The sequence below is a fragment of the Heliangelus exortis genome, chromosome 4 (genome assembly GCF_036169615.1).
Source record: "Heliangelus exortis chromosome 4, bHelExo1.hap1, whole genome shotgun sequence".
Lineage (NCBI taxonomy): Eukaryota > Metazoa > Chordata > Aves > Apodiformes > Trochilidae > Heliangelus > Heliangelus exortis.
Window position 1 is genome coordinate 31,297,808 of NC_092425.1, and position 23,540 is coordinate 31,321,347.

The window sequence follows — 23,540 nt, forward strand, 5'->3', positions numbered from 1 at the left end:
CCAGAGGGAGACTCTAAAATAAAGCCTGCCTCTGGAGAGTTTGTTTCATGGAATCAGATTTAGTTAGAAAAATCCTCCTGAATTTTGCAGTTACCTATGAGGTGGGGACTGCAGTGCCAGGCTTAACCAGAGAAAGGGATTCCCTCCCTCTCGGAGTCTGTCTCCCTTATGATACTGAGTGCAGCTGACACAGAGCCCAACCCTCAATAAAAGATTAAATCAAAACTTAAGAGACAGTGCTGATACAGCTTGGGTGAAGGAAAGCCAAGAGATACTAATAGATGCTAAAAATGTAAATGTAAACAAGTATCTAAACAATCAATAGTACTCTGGCACTGGATTCAGAAAATGCTTATTCCCTGGAATGATCTTTTTCTCTTGTGCCCAAAAGGATAAAAGACTGTTTTTTTACTTTTTGTTTGTCCATGTTCTTAGATACTAAATAATCCTGATCTTTTTAAATGTGAAAAAAAAAAAAAGAAAGAATGGTTGCTACAGTTTGTACCACAAATAGAACTGACACTCAAGCACAAGAGGAAAAAGGTTAAAATTTATTTCCATAGTGCTTTATATTTTCCAAGTGCACAAATGACACTGATGTACAATTTGTGAGGACATAATTTTATGCACATTTTCCTTACCAGAAAAGAAGGCTGGAAGGGAGGGTTGTGAGGAGATGCCAGGTAGGCCAATTGTCCAGACAGTAAGGTCTGGTGCACTGAACCTACCTGTGAATAGCTCTAGTCAGTGGCTGATAAAGGTATTTCTGCACACAGCACTGGTATTGAATGAAAAAATAATTCAAGAATGTTTCTGTCTTTATGGCAATACTGTTTCTTAAATTAAATGTGTGTTTTGTTTAGGTATTTAGAAGAAGTAAAAGCAAATAAATACATTCTTTAGATTAGAATAATTTAGAGTAATATATTTAGAACTAAAGAGAAATTATAATTGCTTCTGCCTTGATAGAACTTTCACACCACATCAGTAGGGAAGCCCAGCTGCAGACGCTGAAATACAGAGCATGCCAAGGTGTAAGCAGGGGAGTTGGTTTACCAGAGGGTAAACCTCGGTTGGAGTTCAGCTGTGAACAACTACGGATAGAAGGGATGAATTTGAGGCCTCTTGGGGGGAAGAGGTAATAGGACTCCCATGAGCAATGTTCCTGTGAACAGCACAAGTCACAATGAAGTTTGTGGTCGCTTGCGAATGCCATAGTGGTGCTTGACACTTCCACAAGACCCTGCAGTCCCTGGAAACGGGGCAAGCTGCCAGCTCAAGCCTACCCCAGATCCTCTGGGACACGATATCTCCACCTTACCTCAGCACTGCGCTTCCCGAGCTGCGGGGGCTGGGAAGAGGGCTCAGAAAACCGAGTCTCACAGCTGCAATATTAAACTGCTTCTAAGGAAGGGGGTGGTGAGGGGGAACGTCCCTAAAACTCTCACAGGCGTATAAAAAAGAATAAATAAATCCTTCCCCCGGCTTTCCAGCCCCCCCGGAGCACCCACTCGGCAGCTGCTTTCCTCTCACGCCCACCCGGCGCCCTCCAACCCACGGCGGGAGGGACCCAAGGGTGCAGCTCCGCCCCGGACCGGCGGCTTCGCGCAGGCGCCGTGCGGGAAGGGCGCGTCCCACCGCCTGTGGGCTGGGCCGGGCCGGGCCGGGCAAGGCAGGGTAGTGGAGGAGGTGGTATCGAGGGTGCCAACGCGGAGTCAGTGCGGGTGAGGCACTGGGAATGGCTCCGGCAGCGACGGGCGGGATCCCGCCGACTGCTTCCTCGCTGGGCCCGACGGCTGCCTGGCCGGGAAACCGCTCTGCTCCCGGTGGGTCCCTGCGGCCTCGGTGCTTCACTGCGGGTGGGAGGGGGAAGCTTCAAGCTGGGACCCCCTCGCTTCCCGCCGGCGGCCCCTGAGCCTCCCCGCGGGCTCCTCCCGCCCACTGTGACCTCTGCGAGGGTGCGGACCGCCCGGCTGACCCCGCTGCTTCTCCCCCAGGAGCCTGCCCCCCACCCCCGCCCTTTTCCCTGCAGCATCGCCCTGGGGCTGAAGTGGGTAACTCGCGGTACCGGGCGTTTGAGTGGGTCCCTACGCCGCGGGCCGCTGGAGAGTAACGGGATAGATACGGACGTGTTCCCCCTGTGCCCCGGCTCCTGGAGGCTCCGCGGTGGGAGCGGCTGCCAGCGGAGGTGCCGGCGCGGAGGGGGCGATCGGGCTGGGGTCCGGCGGGGTCTCGGGTCCCGCTCAGGCGGGCAGGGGGGATCGGCGCTGCCCACATTCCCTGTGCCCGTTCCTTCAGCGACAAAACGGTTCTTCATGTGGCGACAGCTGCCGCCCCGGACTGTTAATTTAGTCAGGTATGGCCATGAGTTGAGGGGAGAAAGAAATAACCCAAGTGAGCTGTACAGACTCGAGTTTCGTAGGTGATTTCACTTTAAGCTGGTATGGGATGGCTTCTGAGGTAGAAAGGCATCAGAGAATTGCTTCTACTTCACCGTCTGCCGGGATGTTAAACTTTGTGTTCAGTCTTGAAAATTCAGTGAAGTGGAACTCTCAGAAGAGAGATCTCTGAAGAACGCTCTCGTTGGTACAGGCCTAAAATGACATTTTCATTGTTTATGTCTAACCTCAAATGTTATGGTACAAATAATCTCAAAGTGAAGCTGATTTTGTTGCTTGTGTAGTCTGAAGTGATTTTTGAAGTCTGAAGGCATTTTTGTTTAAGCAGATACTTGGTTTTCCCTGTGCTGAATTTCAGTTTGATCATCTCTGTTAACTTTTGGAGGCATGTAACTAGTAAGAGTGTGCTAGCTTGAGAGTAAACTTTAAACCTAGTGTAAATGGTTAACATTCTTACTTGCATAAAGTTAAGCAATGACTGTTTCTAGTCTTTCCATACTTAGTTTTGTACTTCTATAGGTATCACTTGGTGCAGTCCAGCTTGGTCAGGAAGGATTGAAGTATCTCCTATGTGCTACTTCTTTTCTGAAAACAAGAAGGATGGAAGACTTGTTGTCATCCAGTCCATCCTTCTCTTCAGGAGAGCAGAAAGCAATCAGTACTCTTGGCACAACTGGGGCCACTGAAATGCTCCTAAAGATACCAGCATTATTGGACCTTTTTATTTCCCCCCTAGCCAATCGATTTCACTGAAAGAGTTAAGCATCTTGAATTTTAAATTTGTGTCGACTGGCAGTTAGTCTGTTCTGAGGCCCTAGTTGGGTTTTTTTTGGGTTGTTTTTTTTTTTTTTCTTATTTTTTGTATGCTAAAGAGGAGGGGAATTATGAATTTTTCTTACTGATCATGATCATCTTTTCTTTTTCTCTCTTCTCAGCTGCTGTAGTGTAAAATCTTTTCTAACAGACAAAAAATTTTGTTCTTTGATGGTTGTTACTCTGGCATATGACTAGATTTTACTACATGTTGAGATTATTACACATTTTACCTACTAGTGGCATCTTGAAGAAAAGGTAAACATGTTTGAGTAAACCAAAGAATGTGTATACATAGGATTGTACTGATTTTTTCCAAATGTACATTGTTAGGATTTGTTAATGGGAGTAATTTAATCTGATATATCTAGATGAATAAAACAACACTGGACACTTTTAGGACTCAGCTTGGCAAGTTACTGGGCTGTCTAAGCTAAATTCTGTTCCTTCTTAGGAAGGTTGGACCATATGAGTCTTAAGGTCACTTGCATCCTGGCATTCTATTATTCTATGGTTATTAGAGCTAAAAGTCAGCAAGTCTAGCAGGAAATACAAAAGCTATGAAGGAATAGAATAGGACCTCTTTTTTTCCTTCTTCTGAGCTTATCCAATGCTTTCTGTTAGTTTATTTGCTGTATTTTCACACAGGAGTTATACTGGATTTCATTAAAATTGATATTTGACTCATCTAAACAAGTGTGGGTGTTATTTTGCATAAATTAATCAATATGATATGTTTGGTAGCACTGATCAAATGCTGCTTGCTAGGTCATATAGAATACTTTTGAATATTTACTGTGTACAGGAAGGGTTTTTTTGTTTTATTATTTTAAACAGCCAGACTGGTGAAGTGTGCTCTATTAAATGCATGCATGCAGTGCATGTTTTATTTGAAAGCTTAGGGATATTTTTCCAACAGAAATGCAAATGAAAAGCATCAGTTCTGAGTATTTTTGCTGTAGGAGCTATGTGCTGCTCAAGTAGCAACCAAAGCAATTATACCATAAGCACAGCAATTTTAACACTGGTAAACAGTGAAACATGAGCATTTGTCTCTGTATACATTTCCACAGCATTACCAACCTGATATTGTGTCACACACAAGGAATGAAGAGAGTCTCTGTTACTGCCCATCATATTCCAAGTTTTCCCTTTCTGAGTTTTTCTCAATGAATTCTTAATGATGCCAGATGCCTTCATGGTGTGATTGTTTGAACCAGCAAGATGATTTATTAGGTTTGTTCTTCCTTTTTGGTTCCTAACAAGCTCCATCTGGGAGTGTAGAAACTGCAAAGGTGTGAAATTGTTGAGAGTTGTGTGCATTATACAGTAATGCTTATAACTATACTTTGTTTGCTGTTTATAAGACCAGTCTTTACATTGGATGTATCTCCTCTCTGAGTCCCCAGGCTTTCTGGACATGTATGTTAGAAATAAATAGGGCTTAGGAAAGAACTCAGCTCTTGGAGTAGAAAGCTCTCTTTGCCAGGAGGCCTATTGTGAAATTTGCTCACAGTCACAGTTTTTGTGATCACTACAGTGAGCTCAAGACTTGGTCTCTAAGGGCTTACAGCAGGCTCCAGCTTGAGGTACTATGAGAGGATGGCAATTCTATGGTTTTGAACATGATGTTGGGTAGTAAGGATGCTCTTACTTTTTAGTTTCAGGTAGGTCATCCCTGGAATGGGTAGGTCATCCATCTTATTATTAGTGTTCTCAAAGTAGGTGCAGTTAGAATGAGTTTTTAAGAAACATAGTTGATCATTGCACACTTTGGGGTACTGCTGTTGACAAATGTAATGTATGTTTGGAGGTCTGTTCATAACAGTAGACCTTAACCTTGCTTAACCTCTAAGGCAATTGTCAGTACTCCTATTAGTTGTCAGTATGTTCTTTCATCGTGTGGCTTCCTTTTTCTCATCAGACTTCCTGCTTACTTTGCTTCTGGTTGTAGGTTCTGATTACTACAAGGAAGCTACAAGTAAAGCGGAACTCACAAACTTGTTGAATGTTCCTCTTTGTTGATAGGTGGTTTTCCTTTGTTATTCCATTTATGCATATTCCCTAAAGTACAATTTCCTTGAACAATAGATGAAGCAAATGGTAGGAACAGGTTTTCTTCACTTAGGAGTCCTTTCCTCTAGAAAATAATGATTTGGGGGGTTTTTTGTTTTGTTTTTTTTTTAACCTATGCTACCATTTCTAGTTTGCTGTCCTCTTCTGTAGCTACCATCTTACTAGTAAGGCAGAGAAGCCCAAGCAGTTCCTAAATATCTTTGGGCAGTGATATATTTTTTTTGTGGTTGTAATTGCTTGTTATTTCATCTGCTTAGCTATGCAATTTGACTATAGTGTCCAGAATAGAGAAATACTATTTAAATCATTTAACTCTTTAAAAGTATATTGAGTTTGAAGTTGCAGCAAACTGTTCTGGATAAATTGACTGTCAATAAAATAAAGTTAATAAAATAACTAAAGATGGTACCTAATTACCATCGGAGGTCTGAACAAATTCACTGGTAAGCACTTGAATTAAGAATCTAAAAAATGAAGTTGGACTTTGATAATAGAAACCTCTGCAGCATCTTTAGCAGAATGCTTCATCTGAGTAAGTTGAGTGTACTGAATGAAAATAAACACCTGATCTAAAGCTTGCTTCTTTTAGAAAATAGCCACCATTTTGACATGGCAAGGGCCATAAGCTGGCCAATTTAGGCCATCAATTAATTTCATTAAAACTCTGTTACTTCAGAAAGTTTTTGAAGTTAGTTTTCTTGTTCTTGAGAGTGAGGTATTTAGTGTTCATTTAGGAAATTGAGCTAATGAACACACTGGGGTTTGTGTATTTTGTTTTTGTTTGTTTGTTATTTGTCATTTTTATGCCTGAATTTAAAAGTGTGTCGTTTTAAAATAAAAGTTTCACTTTAAATGAGACTTAAAATGAGTGCTTTAAATTAAACCATACACTATACATCCATGCACCTGAGATGTCAGGTTTGGTGTTGCAGTTTCAAGTATACTTCCCCTAGAGCCAGGAGTGGGTGAAGCACTGGGTGTGGTCACCAGGTGTCTTTGCTCTGCAGGGTGTACTGAGGTCACATCTCTCTGACCATTCCTCCCTGTGGCATTGCCAGCTTAAGCAGCCCTTTGATTATGTCCCTTACACAGTCTGTAGCTCTGCACGGTGAGTTGAACTAGAAGTGATTCAGGTATGAAAGAAAAAAAAGAAAAACAAACCAAAAAAGACCCACCCAAACAAGCCATACTTTGTCTTACTCTGAAGGTTGCTACTGAGACACGTTTTCCAGCTGTGCTTAGCTGAGCTGCTTGAACAGATCATATGCCATGTCTGAATATTTCATTTGTCTTGTACTTAAATAGGTTGTGTGCATGGATTGTGTTTAATTTCTTCTAGTATTAATTAAGTCCAACAATAGTTGGTTTCAGTGTACTGTGAGATTGATACCAACATGTCATTGTCGTGCCTGAAAGCATGAAATAGGATCATGGATCTCGTTAAATGTTAGGGAGAAGGTAGTGGTGATGTATGTACTTATTTTTAGCAGGCAGATTGCTAGAACAATCAAATTAGTAAAATGTAAACAAACTTATTTAAAAGGCGTGCCATAAGAAACAAATGTCATGGGTGTCATGGGCAAAATCCAGAGTAACCAAATAGAATTCTTTATCAGTCAAACAGATAAAAGATTACATCATTGTTTATGTGCTACTTTCTGTATATTAAACAATAGAAAACCAGTCGTGATGTGCTTGAAGTAATCATCCAGTTGTAGATGGTGCTGAAGTTTAGTACAGGATATTTACAAAAATCTATTGCATTATTTTAATGATTATTTTTATATTGCTTATATAACAACTGAACAGTTTGATCTGTGTTACAAAAAAGGATTTATTTTTCAAGCATCTGAGTCCTTTAAGCAATATTAAATATTTCTCGTGATTTCTCATGTGCTTTATGAAAAGGTTGAGAAGTGTTTGTTTAGACCAATACTAAAGGCAAAGCTTTCAGACAACTTGGGCTCATACTGGGGAGGTCCCTCCTAGCCACCACATCAACTATGAAATCTTTTCAAGTACCTGGACCTAAAACCAAGGAAAGAGTTCTCTAACTGTGCAGGGAGAATCGGATACTGTGGTAGTAGATACTAAAGGAGGAATTGTTCTGACCCTACATTTACAGTAAGAAAGAAAACAGATATGGAGGGAAAGTATTGAGGGTCAGAATGTTTAGCCATGCTTGGCAGATAGTTTCTAGGTACAGTTAATCCTGCTTTTGACAGTGAGATGAACTCTCAGGTGCTCCCATCTCTGTCTTCTGTGGGCTTAGAAGAGAAGGGAAAAGGAAGTTTGTTACCTTTGCTTACGTTGTTGCTCCAGCTTCATTCTTCTCACGGCCTTTAAGACATTGTAATGTTGGAGTTTGTTAGTAGTTATATTTTACTAATACGGAGGGTATACAATGCTTAACTATTAATAAATATATCTAGGCCATGTAAAAGTTGCAGTTTAGTGAAGGCTGAAATTTTTCATTAACGTGCTAAACTTTCCTCCTGTATTGTTTCCTAAAGGTGTTGTAAAATTTTCTTGAGCCATTCCTGAGGTGGAAAAACATTGTGTTAGAGCAGTAATGATTAGAACCAGTAAAAAAGACTAGTCTGAAGCGGACTGTCTTTTTTTTTTTTTTTTTTTTTTTTTGGTAAGGATTAAGGGCGGGCTGGCAATATTCAAGTTCAATACCTAACATATTAAATTTTAAGTAAGTGTGTATGTGGGATCTGAAGAAGCACCGTGAATGCAATCTGTCATCTGCAGCTTAAGGATCACTTTAATTGTGCAGAATATTGCTCCTGAGTATTTTTATTTAGATAACATCTTCAAGTAATTTTTATATTTAGGCTGGTATTTGATGACAGGTATAGAAAAATGTCAGGACAGCAAAATACCCAAAGCAAATGAATTTCTGTATGAATTGACTTGAATCAAGGAAGATTTCTGTGGCCTGAACTTTTCATTAAAAGCCATTGTGGAGCAACATCATACATCATGAGAATGAGGCAGACTATCAGCACTCGGTTAATAAGCATAATAGGCCTCTGGGAAAGAAGAATAGGGACTGTACAGTGAATGAAACTGCTGTGATTTGGGACATAGAATACACTGCTCATTAGCAAGGCAAGTCTGATTTTTGCATCATGTCATCACTGCTAAGGTTTTTGAGACTTCCTGATATGTGTACGGTGTTCGATAATGAAAATTATGACATTCCCTCTGCTTGTAAGGTTACTCAACACCAAGTATTTGAGCCAGCTAATTAACTGATTTGGGAATATTTGTGATTTGCCTTCAGTGAATTTCTGCATCTCTGAACATAATATACATGGCATCAAGCAGTTTATGGATGTAAACTGTGTTTATATAGAAACATAACTGATTTAGTGTTTTGCTAGTAACAAGCAAAATACCTTGCAAAGATTTTGTATCTTGTTGAATTTCAATGGGAGAATTAGTGTCAGACAACTGAAGAAAAATCACATAGCCTTTCTTCTATAGGCTGGGATGTTGGAGTATCTATGGTAACGTATTTTTAAATGGAAAAATACTGTTAGTGTGTTTTCCTGCCTATTTCAAAAGCTCTTTAAATCTCAATCCGATTAGTGGACTGACCTATGCTACAGAGTAATCAGTTGATAAACTTTGAGTTTTTTGACATCCTTCTGTCAGGAAATAAAATGCCAGTACAGACACAGGCCTGTAATTTATTTATTTTTTATTTCCCTGTTACTTGTGTAGGTTGCATCTGTCCTTCAAGAATTTGTCTGGATTGTCTTAGCCTTTTGACTGCAGATTAGATTGCAGTCCATCAGGTTTTCTCACTGGTGTTTCAAGTGGCAGTTCACAAGTAGAAGTACTAAACTAAATGATGAAAGAGGCTATGTAGGTAGAAAAAGAAGCAGAAAGCAAAGAAATCCAAACTGGTTCTTGCCATGCAGGCATTTAAAGGCAATAGGTAGGCTGGGGATATCTGTCCTGAGAATGCAGTGTAGCTCTGTCACTGGAGTTACTCGTGAACTTGAGACTGGCTCAAGTTTATATAGATTTTTTTTTCTTTGCTGTCAGCACCTAGTAGCACTTGGGATCCATTTTTCCATTTCCTTTGTATAAGTGTTCTGTTGATTATAAGCAGCTTTGTGAATTGGTTTTGTATTTTAAATTATATGTAGGCTTTCAGTGTCTGTGTAAGTTGATGAGGTTCCAAGCAGATGATTTTAATTTTTTTTTTTTTTTTTTTGATGTGTAATTAATCCTCCTACCCTTGTTTTTGGAGCATACTCTGAGACTTATGGATCTGTGTTACAGTACAGCTATTTCAGAAAAGCCTGTTCTAGTTGTATTCATCCCTGCTCGTGGGTGCTTGTTCTCTCACTTCAGCTTACTCAGTGTCTTGATGGAGCACACCACAGGTTATACTGAGTCAGCTCAGTAAAATGACAGCTTAAAAGCTGAAGACTTTCTGAGGCATTTTTTCTTAAACTGTTGTCATCTCAATAATCCAATTTAAAATGATTCTCAGGGTCATGTCTGTCTGGTGGGGTGTAGCAGAGGACCTCCTAAAGCCACTTTGTGTTTGGAGAAACTATAATGAAGAACCACAGCTTGGAGAGCATGGGCCTTTAGCCAGGCTATAAAGCCCTCTTGCTTTTGAAGTGGGTTTTACATGCTGTAGGTTTGAAGTGGGAATTACACGCTGTAGTTATGGAGGAATGTCATGGGATGTTATTTATTTGGGCAGCGCGTGCCACTCTTGCTACAAAGAGAGACAGAAAACCTAAAAAGTTGGGTTGGAGATACATTTTGTGGTCCCTCTGATTTGTCCTTCCTCCTGCTTGTAGGTTAGTCTTAGAAATAGTGCAGTCAGCCTTTCCCATTCATTCTTAAAATGGATAATGTGCTGCAAAACCCAACACATCTGCCTATTTTTGTCTTATATTTGACCATGAATGATGCTGATTTATTAGTAGCTTTCTGAACTTGTGTTGTAAATTATTTCATCAATTTCTTAGATTCTGAGATGTTGTAGTTATCAAAATACCTCTCTCATGTGATGGATTTTCTCCTTCCTGAGAAAGAGGTGAAGTTATTTTGTGTGATGAAGTTGAGGACTTTTGTAGCTGTTGCTACTTGATGGTTGGCAGAAAATAAATCCAATGGTGATTAAAACATGAATTACATATTCTTAGAAAGCAGATACATGGTATGTAAGAGAATCCTTCTCAGTTAGATGACTGTGTCCATTAACCTGTCCTGTATATTGTTTCCTTGTAATGTAAAACAATTGCAGACTTGGAGTGTTAAGTTGTATATATATTGAACTTAAGACCTGAGGAGTTGTACAGTGTTTTTCTCACTGATGGGAACAGTAGCAGTGGTGGTGTTATTCTGTGAAATATGCGAGTTCTGTTGTTGAGATTGCAAACCTAGAATATTGTTTGTTCTTCACTGTCATATTGAAGAAATATCCTGGGGTTTTTTGTGTTAGGTGTATTGTAGTTGTTTTATGAAGAGGGAGTATCTCAGCCAGTACAATATGTGTTGCCCCTTGAGGTCATCACAGAAGGTACAAGACATTGATGCTATGGGGATTTGACTGTGCTTTTAATTTTCTAAATGCTTTGAAGTGATTTACTGTGTGTAGTAATAACTGTTTATTTGCTCACGTAGATAATGGAGAGTTTCTCCAGGCTTTGTCAAGACAACTTGTCTTACAGACAACTACTTTGTCAACTAAAACTGATGGCAATGAAGGCAAGCCTGAACACCTAGAGTACATTGCCTTTGCCTTGGTTCCTGTGTTTTTCATCATGGGTCTCCTGGGGATCCTCATCTGTCATGTCCTTAAGAAAAAAGGATATCGGTGTACAACAGAGGCTGAGCAAGTAGAAGAAGAAAAACTTGATGAAAAAATAGGTAATCAACGAGTCTAACACTTGACTTCTTATTTTGGTATATTGAAATTACTATAATTAATTGTGTTTCAATTTCCTCTGCAAGTTATTTTAACACCAATATTGAGTTTTCAGAGGGATCAAAGTATCCAGTTGGTTTATTGTTTGTTTTTGTTGTTGGACTTTTTGGTTGTTTTTTTTTTTTTTTTTTTTTTTTTTTTGTTGCAACTATACACTGCCACTGGAGTTGCGAGATTGCTTTTCTGCATTCCACATGCTGTTAAGAACAAAGTACTACTGTAGGTAATTCTGTCTGAGGAGTGACAAAAAGCTGCCTTTCAAAGCCTAAAAATCTTTCTTTTATCTTCAGCAATTTTCATTTGTTCCTGTTGTGCTATCATTCTCATCCTCCCTTTCCTAAAACTGATCTTTTGAACCGATCACCTTCATTTGATTTTTAAGTGCTTAAATCTTTTTCTTAAAGATACCCTTATTTTTGTTCCAATGTTTGTTCAATTGTGCTCTTTTTTTTTTAACGGTGCCTTACTCCCATCTTCTTTCACTTGAATAAAAATGCAACAAATCAACACAAAAAAGCTCAAGAAAAGAGTATTATCATTTGGGCTGCAGTAACCCACTATAGCATTTGGCTGAGAAACTACAAGGGTCAAATTACTTGTAAATACTTTGGGCCTCTTTCTCCCAGATACCTGCTGCCAGGAGGCCCATACTGAGCGCAGGCTGCAGAGGCTCCGTGTAACCAGAGCCCTGCGGTGGGGTAATGATGCCTCGGTGTCTGCTTGAGCAGTGACTGCCTGTGGGGTGTACACAGCCCTTTGGGATGTCTGATCTGTTTCTTCACCTGAGTGGTAACAGCCAGGGGAATGGTGATGAAAGGGGAACAGCTTTTTAGGTCTTAGTTTGGGGTGGTAGCTGTGTCAAAGTTGCATTGCAAAGTTGCAGGTATTAGGCTGCAGATGAAGGGTGGGTGCAGAGATGGGAGAGCTCCTATTTTAATACTTAAAAACAAATTTAGGGTCTGTCCTATCAAACCTGCCTCAATCCTATGATTAGGGTTTTTTCTTAAATATTTATTTTCTTTATAAACCTTGTCATAATGATTATCAGGGAAGGGCAGAGTTGTGCCTCTCAGTTTCTTTCCCCAGTCTTTGCCTTCTAAAGTTATTCTGGGCAAGCTTCCAGAATTGTTAATGGGTCCAATAGATTCTGAACTTGTAAGTGTAGTCTTGAAGTTTCTTTCTTAAATCTCTTGCTCCAGTAGTCATATGAGAATATTTTTAAATTAAAAAATCAAATGTTATGTCCTTGTAGCTGTGGTGAAAAGCTTAAACTGAATCTGTCTTGTATTAGAAGATATTTACGTACATATACATATTTAAAATAGTCACTTGAAACAGTTTAATGATTTTTTTGTTTGTGTGTGTTCCTCCCTGTGTTTAATATTAGAAATGTTGCTTTCTTGTTTATCCCTACAAGCTAGAGAAGGAATTTAGACATATGCTTGTGAAAATACTGAGGTTTTTTATGTCTTAGATGTCTTAGATCAATGTTAGGTTCTATGTGCTGTAAGATAGTGTTTGTTTTTTCCAGCATAAGGACTCAAAAGTCTCCTCTACTTTCTCTCAAAAGTAACAACTTTTTAAATGTAACTTTTTCTGGAGTGTGTTTTGTTTTGGCTTTTTTTTTTTTTTTTGTTGTTTGTTTGTTTGTTTTTTTGTTTGTTTTTTGTTTTAAAATAAATCGATTCTTGATTTGGAAGGCTGAGATACTGACAATATATTTATTTCCTTGCACAGAAATGAATGACACTATACATGAGAATAGCGACACTGTGGGACAAATTGTTAACTACATTATGAAAAATGAAGGTATAGTATTGTGATACTGAGACTGAGTCTTTATGATGGTGTTCTGTAGCAAATATGTTTTTTTGGATTTTCTGAAGTATGGATTGTTCATGTGTTTTGTGTAACTGTTTTGTACATCCTTAACTCTTGGAGATTGCCTTCAAAAGGCAGTAGCTTCAAATGGAAAGTCTATTGCTTACCTGAAAATTATTTATTATTATTTATTAATACGTAGTATGGTAAGTTTGGTTCATGCCTTTTTTTAAATATTTTAATTATCTGAGTGTTTGATTTTCATTTTTTTTCAATTTTTTTTTTTTTTTTTGGTTCCTCTTTTTGTGAAGTAAAAGCTAAAGGTTGTTTTGGCCAGGTTAAACTTGACTTGAAATACTGTATATTTGTATAATTGAGACTACAGGGTAGACCAGTGCTAACACTGAATTTTGAACATGGTATCTTCATGTGCACTGTGAGCAGCAGAAAGGATAAAGAGATGATTTAAAAATAAACGTTGAAGTAGCCCATGGAAGAGTTGGTCAGTTCAGAATGTATTTGCCCAGTAGAATAAACATTCAGGAAACTAGTGCATGGGTCTTTAGCTTTTTAATTTTACACTTCCATAAATTGAAGTTCTGTTAATCACTGGATTCCTTTGCTGCTTCTGAGTGAAGACTAATCCTCTGGAAAAGCTGTCTTTTAGGGTTGGATTTGTTGTATTTTGTTTTTTCCCCTTAACTCTTTTGAGCTTGTGTGGTTTTCCCTAAGGTTAGCATTAGGTACCCCATATGCTTTGGTATTTTTAGATATGTGAGCAATTGGTAGTTTTTGGCTGATAATTTGCATTTTGTAAGGCTCGCTTAAGTGGTGTTTTTAATCTTGCATTGCTTTGTTCCATATAAGATGATCCTGTGGTGAAATGGATATTTTAAAATTTGCAGAGATCTTGCTTGGGTGTGTTGTGCAGGTGGCTATGTTATATGGCTTGCATTGGTGCAAAACTTTGAGTACAGTATGAACTGTAATTTTAGTAGCTCATGTTAAGACAATCCTATAGAATTAACATTTTTTTTCTTTCATGCTTTTTTGGAGTTAGACACAATGCAGTCATCTTTCTATAATATGAAATTTCTTTGAGGACCTTTAGTTCTGCTGTTTGTGTTTCTAAAGTTAGAGCTGTACACTTTTGAAGAATTCTATTTCTTCTCATTGCAGCAAATGCTGATGTGTTAAAGGCCATGGTAGCAGATAGCAGTGTCTTTGAACCTGAAAGGTAATTACTCATCTATAATGCATGCTTCCTGAGACAACTAAAAATGTAGCCTTTCAAAGGGTTTTATTTCCTCAGTTACCAGCTAAGAAGATAATACTTTAATTTCCTTGTGGTGTCACTGGGTGACTGTATTAATGTATTCCTTGGGCTGATAACTGGCTCTTCTGGCTGTGTCCTAGGTATGTAGCACAGATAAATTGTTTCTTGGGCTAAAGATTTACAGAGGCTGCAAATATTTTAGGGTGAAGTTACTTACAGATTGGCTTAGTCCAAAGCTACTCTGACAGTGCTTGTTTAATTTTTATGGGTGCTAGCTTAAAAGCAGACATATCTTTCTGTGTCTCCTCTGGGTTTATTTTTTTTCTTTATTGGTGTGGTAATAATGTACATTATTTGACCTACCTCTTATTTTGTTTGACTACTCACCTATTTAGAGAATTATATAAAGTAGTCCAGCCCTTGACCTGCAGATGCATCATGTGTGTAAAAGTACTTATATCCATACATAAGTATCTTTACATAATATCTTTATTCCTTTGTATACTCTTCATGTGATCCTGTGTTCATATTCAAGGCAGAAAAGATGAAGGCTTGAGTAATACTGCTAATAAAAGAAGTGGAAGTATATAATTTTATTAAAACAAACAGTTGAATATACAACCACTTATATCCTGTTTTAACAGTGAGAGGCTTTGTTATTGGATTCCTTTCCTAAGTTCAATTTTTTTCATCTTCAAGTGTGGAAATTATTTTTCAACTTCTGTGGTGCAGCAGGAATATTTGTTTGAATTTTTAATTCAATCTTTTTGTGTGGGGATGTGTGATATTATATTGAGCGTTTTAGAATATTGTTTCAGTGGTGAATTGCAATACAAAAATAAGGGAAGGCAAAACATGGTTTGCACTTATGTAATTTCCAACAGATACTCCTAAAACTTTAGTAGCTCAGATGCAAGTCCTGTCTGAGTTTGGGGCACTGCGAAATGCTTCCTAATCTAAGCAATAGTAATGGCTAAGTGAAATCTGCACTTCTGTCAAAGCCACTAGTTCCTGTCTTTACTTTAGATGAACACATTTTATTTCCCTTATACCATTCTCTTACTTGTTTGAAAACCATTAAGTGTCTCCTGTCAGTATTTTTGTTTTGAAAATAAACATCCAAGTAACTCCAGTCTCTTAATGGCATGTTTTATATCTTCAATTAGTTCTTTCTGTTCTCCTTTGGAGTCTCTGCAGTTTATTAGTATTTTTCTTGAAATCAGATTTCTAAAACTAGATGGAAACTTCATCTGAGGCATGATTAATGCTCATTAATGTAATTAGATTAACAGTTTACATGCCTGTTATTTCCCTGTGAAAGCTGTCCTTTTTAAGCAACAATATCATAAATCACTTTCCACTTGTTATCTTCACCTTTTTCTAAGAATTATCTGTCTGCTTGCTTTCCAATCTCAGTTCCTAAATTTTTTCTGCTAAAAGTACTGAAATTTTGTTGTCTGTACTGCAATACATCCAATTTTTAATATGTTTGTGTGTGTGTGAATGTGCTCACATGCACGGTCTCCTCTGATCATCTGCATTTTTTTAACCTCTACAGTTGCTATGGGTGACTGCAAATTTATTCTATTCCATTACCCAAGTAACTATTTAAAACATTGAATATCATCAGGACCAGAATAACCACATTTAGTAGGTCTTTCCAGTTTCATAGTAAGCTACTGATATGTAACTTTCTGGTATGCCTTTTTTTTTTTTTTTTTTTTTTTTTACAAGGTGTGCTACTACAGTAACTTCACCTTCACTGCACTGAGCTCTTGCGTGCTTTAGGTGTTGCAAGACAGTGTTAAAGATGATTTCAAAGTCCAAAATACTTAAGCTATCTGCTTGTTTGAGAAGCAGATTAGATGGATTTGATTGCACATTTTTAGTGAACGCCTTTTGGTGGTTGTGCTGGTTAAAATCACACTTGAAGAAATAGGGAAAGTATTTCAAAATTGTTACAGTATCTTTAAGAACTCACAAAAGAGTATATTCCCTCAATACTGCTAAGAGGCAAACTATGTCTACCATGAAGAGAAAAGGAATCAATACAGCTTTTTTAAAAGTACCTAGAAAGAAAGAAAGAAAAGGTTATTTTTTCTTTTTTAACAAACAGGACTTTAAATTTCCTTTATACTTCTTCCTACAGCCCTTTATCTCCTGGCTCTCCTGAGAGTCCAACGAGTCCAGGGTCTCCTTTGTCACCTGGTGCTGCTCCACTTAAACACACCTGCAAAGGCCATCACTTCCATACTGTTGGAGGAGTGATAGAAAAGGATGTTTGTACTCGGTGTAGCCACAAACGGTGGCACTTTATAAAGCCAGCTCACAAATCTAAAGAGCACAGAAGAAGTCGTCTGGGAGAAGTTACAGTCCTTTCTGTAGGAAGGTAAGACTTAGGTCATTTTCTTGTATACTTTGGGATGCTACTGTGGTCCATGTTGGATCAGATATTCATTGAGTCTACTCTGTTTATAGCATCAGTGATTGTGGTTTGTAATCATTCTACTATTAGACTGAAGTTATTTTGGAAGAAATAAATTTAACTTATTTTCCCCCTGGAATGATATAAATAGGTGGGCATTTACTGTGGGCATAAATATTGCTCTCTTGTTACTGGCTAAAAAGACATAAGGATCGCACACAAATACATTTCTGAAGTATTTCTGAAGTAAGTGTGAGCTACAGAAACTGTATCATTCTGTATCATTATTTTTATTTCCTGGCTTACACTGTAGTTTCCTTAGAAAGTTACAATTTAAGAAGTAGTATGTGATCTGTGGATTTTACTTTAAAACTTCTTCCTGAGAGAGTGTGATTCAGCAGTAGTGGGTAGTAAAGGTGCATGTAGGTAATGGGGAGGGAAGTGCAGTGAAGCTGGGTGTGTGTGGATGTCTGTCTGGGTCTTGGGACTGAAAATGTGTTCCTGTCCATACACCAGGTGCTGAGGACGATCCAACTTCATCTCTGGGGAAATACAACTAATTTTTTCTTTTACTTACCTTAGATTTAGAGTCACAAAAGTGGAGCACAAATCAAATTCCAAAGAACGGAAAAGCCTGATGTCTCTTAGTGGTGTGGAGAGCATAAATGGTGATATGCTGAGCACGCCAGTGAAGCAGGAAGCAAGTGAATCACCTGCCATGCCTGTGAAACAGGAGGTGAAAGGGAGGAGAAGCTCACAGTAAACTGCAGGTATCAGACATTGGGTTCTAATATTGAAAGTGGGATGTTGTGAAGTAAGGGAATCAGTTTAAGAGAAACAAAGTTGAAAATGTTTGTTGAAATTAAATTGTTTCTGTGTAAAAACTTATCTTCCAATTTCAGAAGTTTTTACAGAAGTCTGCAAAAATTAAGTGTGATTGCACAGTTAATGATAATTTGGTGAAGGCTGAATTGTCCACCAAATCCTTACCTAATCATTAATTTAGACCTAGTATTTAGAGTGGATGTTGAAATAAATACTTTGTGGAAGTGGCATCAGTGGTCCAACATCTGCATATCAATTTTTGGTTCAGATTTAGTGGCAATATGTTTATTAACCAAAAGAAACAAACCAAAAGAAACTTACAGCTGCATCACTGGAATAACTACAGTGCTTCTTCCTTATGCTTGCTGTCCTGTGCTGTGTGCCTGTATAAAGTGACTGCTTGCTAGATGCTTCCCTGATAGATCAGTGGATCTTTGGCTAATAAGAATGGAGAGACATGAAAATGCTCATATCACAGGGATCTACGGTAGGTTACTAAGCCAGGAGGTTGAGGCTTCATTGTGAGTCATTAAACTTCAGTGCTTGAGGTACCCCATGAAGCATGTGAAAATGTGTCTGGCATGGTTTTGGAATGCACTGTTGTCTATTTTTTCTTTTCTTTTTTTTAACAGTTAATGTTGGGGAAAAAAACCCTTTAATTAATATGCTTTGCTTCTAGCTGATGATGAACTGATTGATAGTCTGAAGGGGAAAGGTGATCTTTTTAACTCAAAGTTAAAAGTCACATTTGTGTAGAGCTTGACCCTTGGAAGAAAGGGGTTCTGGTGTGACAAAGTAAAGGCACTGGATTTGAGGAAGATGAACAAAGAACTCAGTGTCAAACTCTCTGTATGCTGAGTGAGAGTCATGTTGTATCAGCTTAGTCCAGTTTGTTGTATCAGCTTAGTCCAGTTCCATACTCCTAGCAACTTCAAATATGAGGAAAATGCACAAGTGGAAATCAGGTATGCTTAAAAATGTAACAAGACCCAAAACCTCTTGAGTTTCTTAAGGTTAAATTCTAACAGGCCAAGGTGTAAGATGTGGCCTTTTCTTTATACCCGTTGTTTATTCACTAAGAAAAAAAATCTGTAATTGTATGAATTTTGAAAGGAAGATGAAGAGAGCTGGTATGCAACGAGGTGCTTCCCCCAGCCTTTACTGGCAGCAGTTACAAGTGTTGAACTAAGACTGTGTTTATCTGAACTCTGTTCCTCATTAGTAAATAGTACACAGATTTTGGAACCATAGAGGAAGAAAGAGATGTAGTGTGCTTCTAAATGTTTAAAAATCTGTGAAGGGTAAGGAAATAAATTATTCTTTTTGCTTAGTGGGTAAGAAGGTAAATGGGATAATTTGCAAGGAGGAGTACTTCAGATTTCAAACATTAAGAAGCTGGATCAAGCTGTTGTATCTTCCTTGCTGTAAATTTCTAAGACCAGATTGGACAAATGCTTGTCAAAGCAGTGTAAATACTGCCTTAGAGACAGGTGTAAGGGTGGTTGGGGATTTTTGTTTTCCTTTTTGTTCTGTGGCAATTTTTGGCAAATGATAGCTTTTTAGTGACTGCTGTCTCATTGCTGCTCTGGAATTTGTGAAGGATCTACAGATGTCAGTGAAAGACAAACTATACTCTTATTTACTTATTCAGAATTTTCCTGGTGGTCAGCACTTTTTTTGTTGGCATGGTTCCTTTTTCCTGTCTTTCCTTTTTAAAAACTGGTATTAGCTAAGTGCAGTAGGAGCACTACTCTTCCTTCACTGGCATTTTCGTGCCTAGCTGATTGTTTTGTTACTTCTCTGACTACATTTTTCTTTTCTGTATCTCTAATGATAGTATAATCAGACCATTACACGATTTTTTCCTTAAAGGCAGACTAGTTAACTTTAAACATTAGAAACAGGAAGAAAAGGGCATGTATGAACATAAAGTTAATTCCAGTGGACTTTGATTCAAAAAACAAAAAGCCTTTTGAAATTAATGTAGTTTACTTTTAATTTGTTCTTTCCTAAATAAGAAAGTTGTTCCTCATGCTTGCCTTGTTTTTCTCTAAATTTAAGCCAGCCATTACTACTTTAATCTAAAAATAAGATGTTCTCTCAAGAGATATGATAGTATAGCTATAAAAAATTTAAATGTCCATCTATGGCAGCTTTTTATTGTAGAATGTCCCTTAGGATTAAAATATTACCCTTTCTGAAAACAAATGTTTTGATAGTAGAGAAATGGCTCCAGAATCTCGTGTAAAGTTCTTTACAGTCAGCAGAACTATTTTCTAAATCATCTGGGAAACTAGCCAGGCCTGTTTGATGTGTACTACAAAAAATAAACAGATCTTGCTTGAAAGACTATGATGGTGCTCCCTAGCATGGTTCTAGGTCAGTTTTTGTCCACTGCCATGAAAAGCTCTACACATATAAACAGGTAGTAAGTATTTAGATCCTGGCTTCAGTTGTTTATTTCAGACTTCTAATAAATGATTCTACCTTAATTGACTGAAACCAAACAGATAAACGGCATTTAAGACGTCTCTGCTGCCAGCAAATAAATTTATGAGAAAAAGCATCTAGTTTTGGAGAACATGGCTCAGATCTTCAGATGCAGAGGAAGAAGGCAGGCAAAAATGTGTGTTTAACTGCTGCCAGAAAAGGTTGGTTCTGACATTTTGACGCAGTAGATTTGTGCTTTGTGGCCTGACTTTAACTGCTGTTACTGGAAGTTCCTGTATGAGATTGAATTCCTGAGTTGGGCAGTACCTGAATGATACAGTATTCCTGGTTTCTTATGTTCAGTGCTATTCTTAAATTCAGGGTTTTTTTTCCCTAAACTGATGTGTACTTAGTATTTTCTTGAAGTGCCCTCTGCTGTGTTTTAGCTTTTTATTTTTTTAGCTTTTGTGTCTTGCTGGCTGAATCGTATGTAGTTGTCTTCTCCATGTCTTCAAGGTTCGTGTTCTCAGCAGTGTCCATTTCATCAATTATGTTTATTTAAAATATCCTAGTGGCACATAGAAAAGTAGTAGATATACAGCTGATAGTTGAAGTAATAATTTTGAGTTAAACTCTTGCACATCCATTGTAAGCCACTGGGTAAATAAAAGTTTAGGTACTGGTACACTGAGGCTGCGTAACGCTTTCCTTTCCTGGTGTCCAAAGTTGTGTGTGCTTTGCACTGTGTTGTGATCTGTCTACTTGTCCATGTGTTTGTCCCTCCTTTTTCAGCTGAATTTTGAGTTTAGGATTTCACATGCTAAACTTGCAATGCACGGCAACCACTTCATGTGTCATTGTGGTATTTTATTTTTTCTTCCATTTCAGAGCATCTGCTACCTTTTGAATTGACCTGTTCATCCTAAAACTAATTTTTCTATTTAGGCATATTTTTAGAATTTTTTTTTCTTCTCTTTCAGGTGCAACTTTTAGAAGAGACTTGTCTGCTAGCACTTTCAGAAAACGGAAAACTCCCAGCAGATGCATACTTTTTAAGGAAATGTATTTATGGCATGGTGGCCGTAAATAGATGTACAAGTTCTGTGGTGGTATCCATGTTTTGCACCAGTAAGATTTAGACACTTGCATATTGTTGAGCTGTGTGGACCTCATACAAAATGTTGGGCTTCATCTTGGAAAACAAAGCAGAAAACTGTATAGGTTTTGGACAGTAAAGGTGAAAGCCTTATCAAATCTTAATTTTTTTTTTTTTTTTATACTTAGGCATTTTTGATGAGCTCAATATTATGAGTTACATGGATTTTACCCTATGGATAAACAATGTTGACCCTTCTGGTCTCTGGATGTTTGACCTCTATTTTTCCCCTCCAGAAATGGCAACTGTTTGCTGAAGATAAAAACCAAAAGCCTTCAGAAGATGAAAATGCTCTTTTAATCTAACTGTTCGTAGCCAAGCAAAACACACAAGGAGATAATTGTCAGCCAAAATCTGCATGTGTGCCTTTAGTATATAACCCCTTGGACTCTGTGAAGGGCATTTCAAAGTAGAGTGATTCAGTTATATGCAGATATTAAATTAAACTGTTGTATTCCCCTCCTGCTTCCCCCTTACTGTGTAACATTTGGTGAAAGAGCATATTTTTCTGTGCAGTTGGGTGAGCTCTTGGAAAGGTCACTTTTTTGAAGGCCAATTGCCATCCCATTTTCTTTTAACTGTGCACTCGTATTTGAAGAATGCCTAATAGTTTTGCATTTCTCTTTTGATCTTACCTACAGGTTCTTTATTAAGCTAAGGCAACGTATTTCAACCATTAGATAAGAATATGGAATATTTGGCATTAAAAATGTAAAGAGTATATACTCAAGTACTTCAAAGTGGCTTTGTTGGACTGAGGTTAGCAGTTTTGATTGGCACCAAACTCTTCAGCCACTTTAACTCCCTTCATATTTTAAGTGTGACTTAATCCTAGAAATACCAGTGATGGTTTTGTGATGTTAATTTTTGTGTCTACTTATGATCTCTGCTTTGTCCTGTTATTTGTTTTTGGGGAGGGAAACCTTTGCAATACTTCAGCAAATATTGCTGTTATAATAGAAACTGAAAAATAACGTTTGTTTTGAGTGCCTAAGAATATGAGCTCTAATGTAATGCATTTTAGTAGAGTTTGCACTATAATTCTGAAACTATAAAGTAACAGCCTGCTTTACAAGCTCAATGAAAATCAGCTTGGTTTCAAATTTTTTGTTTAAATTATTACTTCCAATCCTCTTAGTCTAAGTGCTCTAAACTGCATTTCTCCTTCACATCATGAGAATCAGGTTCTTCACTACTTTGTGCACTATAAGCAATCAGTGTGTATAAAGATACAAATTAATCTTCTTGCTTACATATTAGATACTCCCCTGTGTTGTCAGGGAACATCGAGTTTATTTCACTCCTGCTGAAAGTATGTGCTGCTGCTCATCTTCCTTCTACTTGTAACCTCAAGATAATGACTGGACCTATCAGTACATGTCATCCAGGCTGTATTTGCAACAAAAAATGAAATGAAAAAGCACCCCCCACCCAAGTCCTGAGATGAATAAATGCTCCATCGTTCCTTCTAAAACAGATATTTTTAGAGATAACCGTCCTTGAAAATGCAAAATAAGTGTTTGGTCAGGACTGGAAACTTGAATAATTTGTTTCCCTATGCCTATGAATAAGCCTGGTTTAGGAAATTTCTTCCATATTGAAGGATATCATAAGCACCAAGCTCACCTTTCAGGAATACATTTAATATTCTTTTTTTAAAAAAAAAATAATTTTGTTTTGTTGTTTGTTTTTCAAGCTTTACTTGATTATTTTTATGAAGAGCTAATGTTTCTAGAGGACCGTAATTAGAGTAGCTAGCTTTCAGTTTCCAAGGGACTGAGAACTATGGGTATAAAATGTTCCTGAAAAGGGAGTACTTGGCAAAACCCAGCAGTTTCAGATAATTTTAGGAAGGAGATACAGAGTTATAAGTGTTCCAAAAGCTTAAAAAATAAGCTTTAAAAATATTATAAAAGGTTGTTGATAATATTGTTTTGATAAATGATGGGTTAGTACTGCAAGTAAATTTGCCAAAAGCATGTAAAAGTTTAAACAGAAATATGTATTTTTTTACCTAATTTAAAAGTAGTTTCTATTTCAATTATATTGGAAGTGTGTAGAAAAATATGAGTGAAAATGTGTTGGTTATGGAAAAAATGGTTTACTTGTGTAAAAGGTATTTAAGACCTAACCTGTGCAAAAATTTTGTCAATTACTACTTCAGTAAGAGGGAAGATTTAGAAACTGTCTATTGCATTTAACACTACACTCTGCAATTTTTTTAGTGGTCTGGATATTGCCATATTAGTCAGCCTTTCTTAAATTTGCATATCAGATGTATTTTTAACAACATAGTTTATATATAAACTTTTGTACTACTAAGCAATAAATAAAAAAATATTGATTCCTAA

General features: G+C 37.7%; 2 protein-coding genes across 2 annotated transcripts in view; one reads left to right on the forward strand and one right to left on the reverse strand.

The window, feature by feature from the left end:
- Positions 1–1,528, reverse strand: part of PGM2 (phosphoglucomutase 2) — a 44,690-nt gene extending 43,162 nt beyond the window's left edge. The window contains exon 1 of the mRNA XM_071743756.1: positions 1,322–1,528. The gene's annotated coding sequence lies outside the window, so the exon portion shown is untranslated. The remainder of the gene's footprint in view (positions 1–1,321) is intronic.
- A 132-nt stretch (positions 1,529–1,660) lies between these two features.
- Positions 1,661–23,540, forward strand: RELL1 (RELT like 1). The gene is made up of 7 exons (XM_071743758.1): positions 1,661–1,826; positions 10,953–11,198; positions 12,994–13,065; positions 14,257–14,314; positions 16,503–16,742; positions 17,361–17,548; positions 21,014–23,540. The coding sequence occupies exons 1-6, from the start codon at positions 1,739–1,741 to the stop codon at positions 17,539–17,541; spliced, it is 885 nt and encodes a 294-aa protein (XP_071599859.1). The 5' UTR covers positions 1,661–1,738; the 3' UTR covers positions 17,542–17,548; positions 21,014–23,540.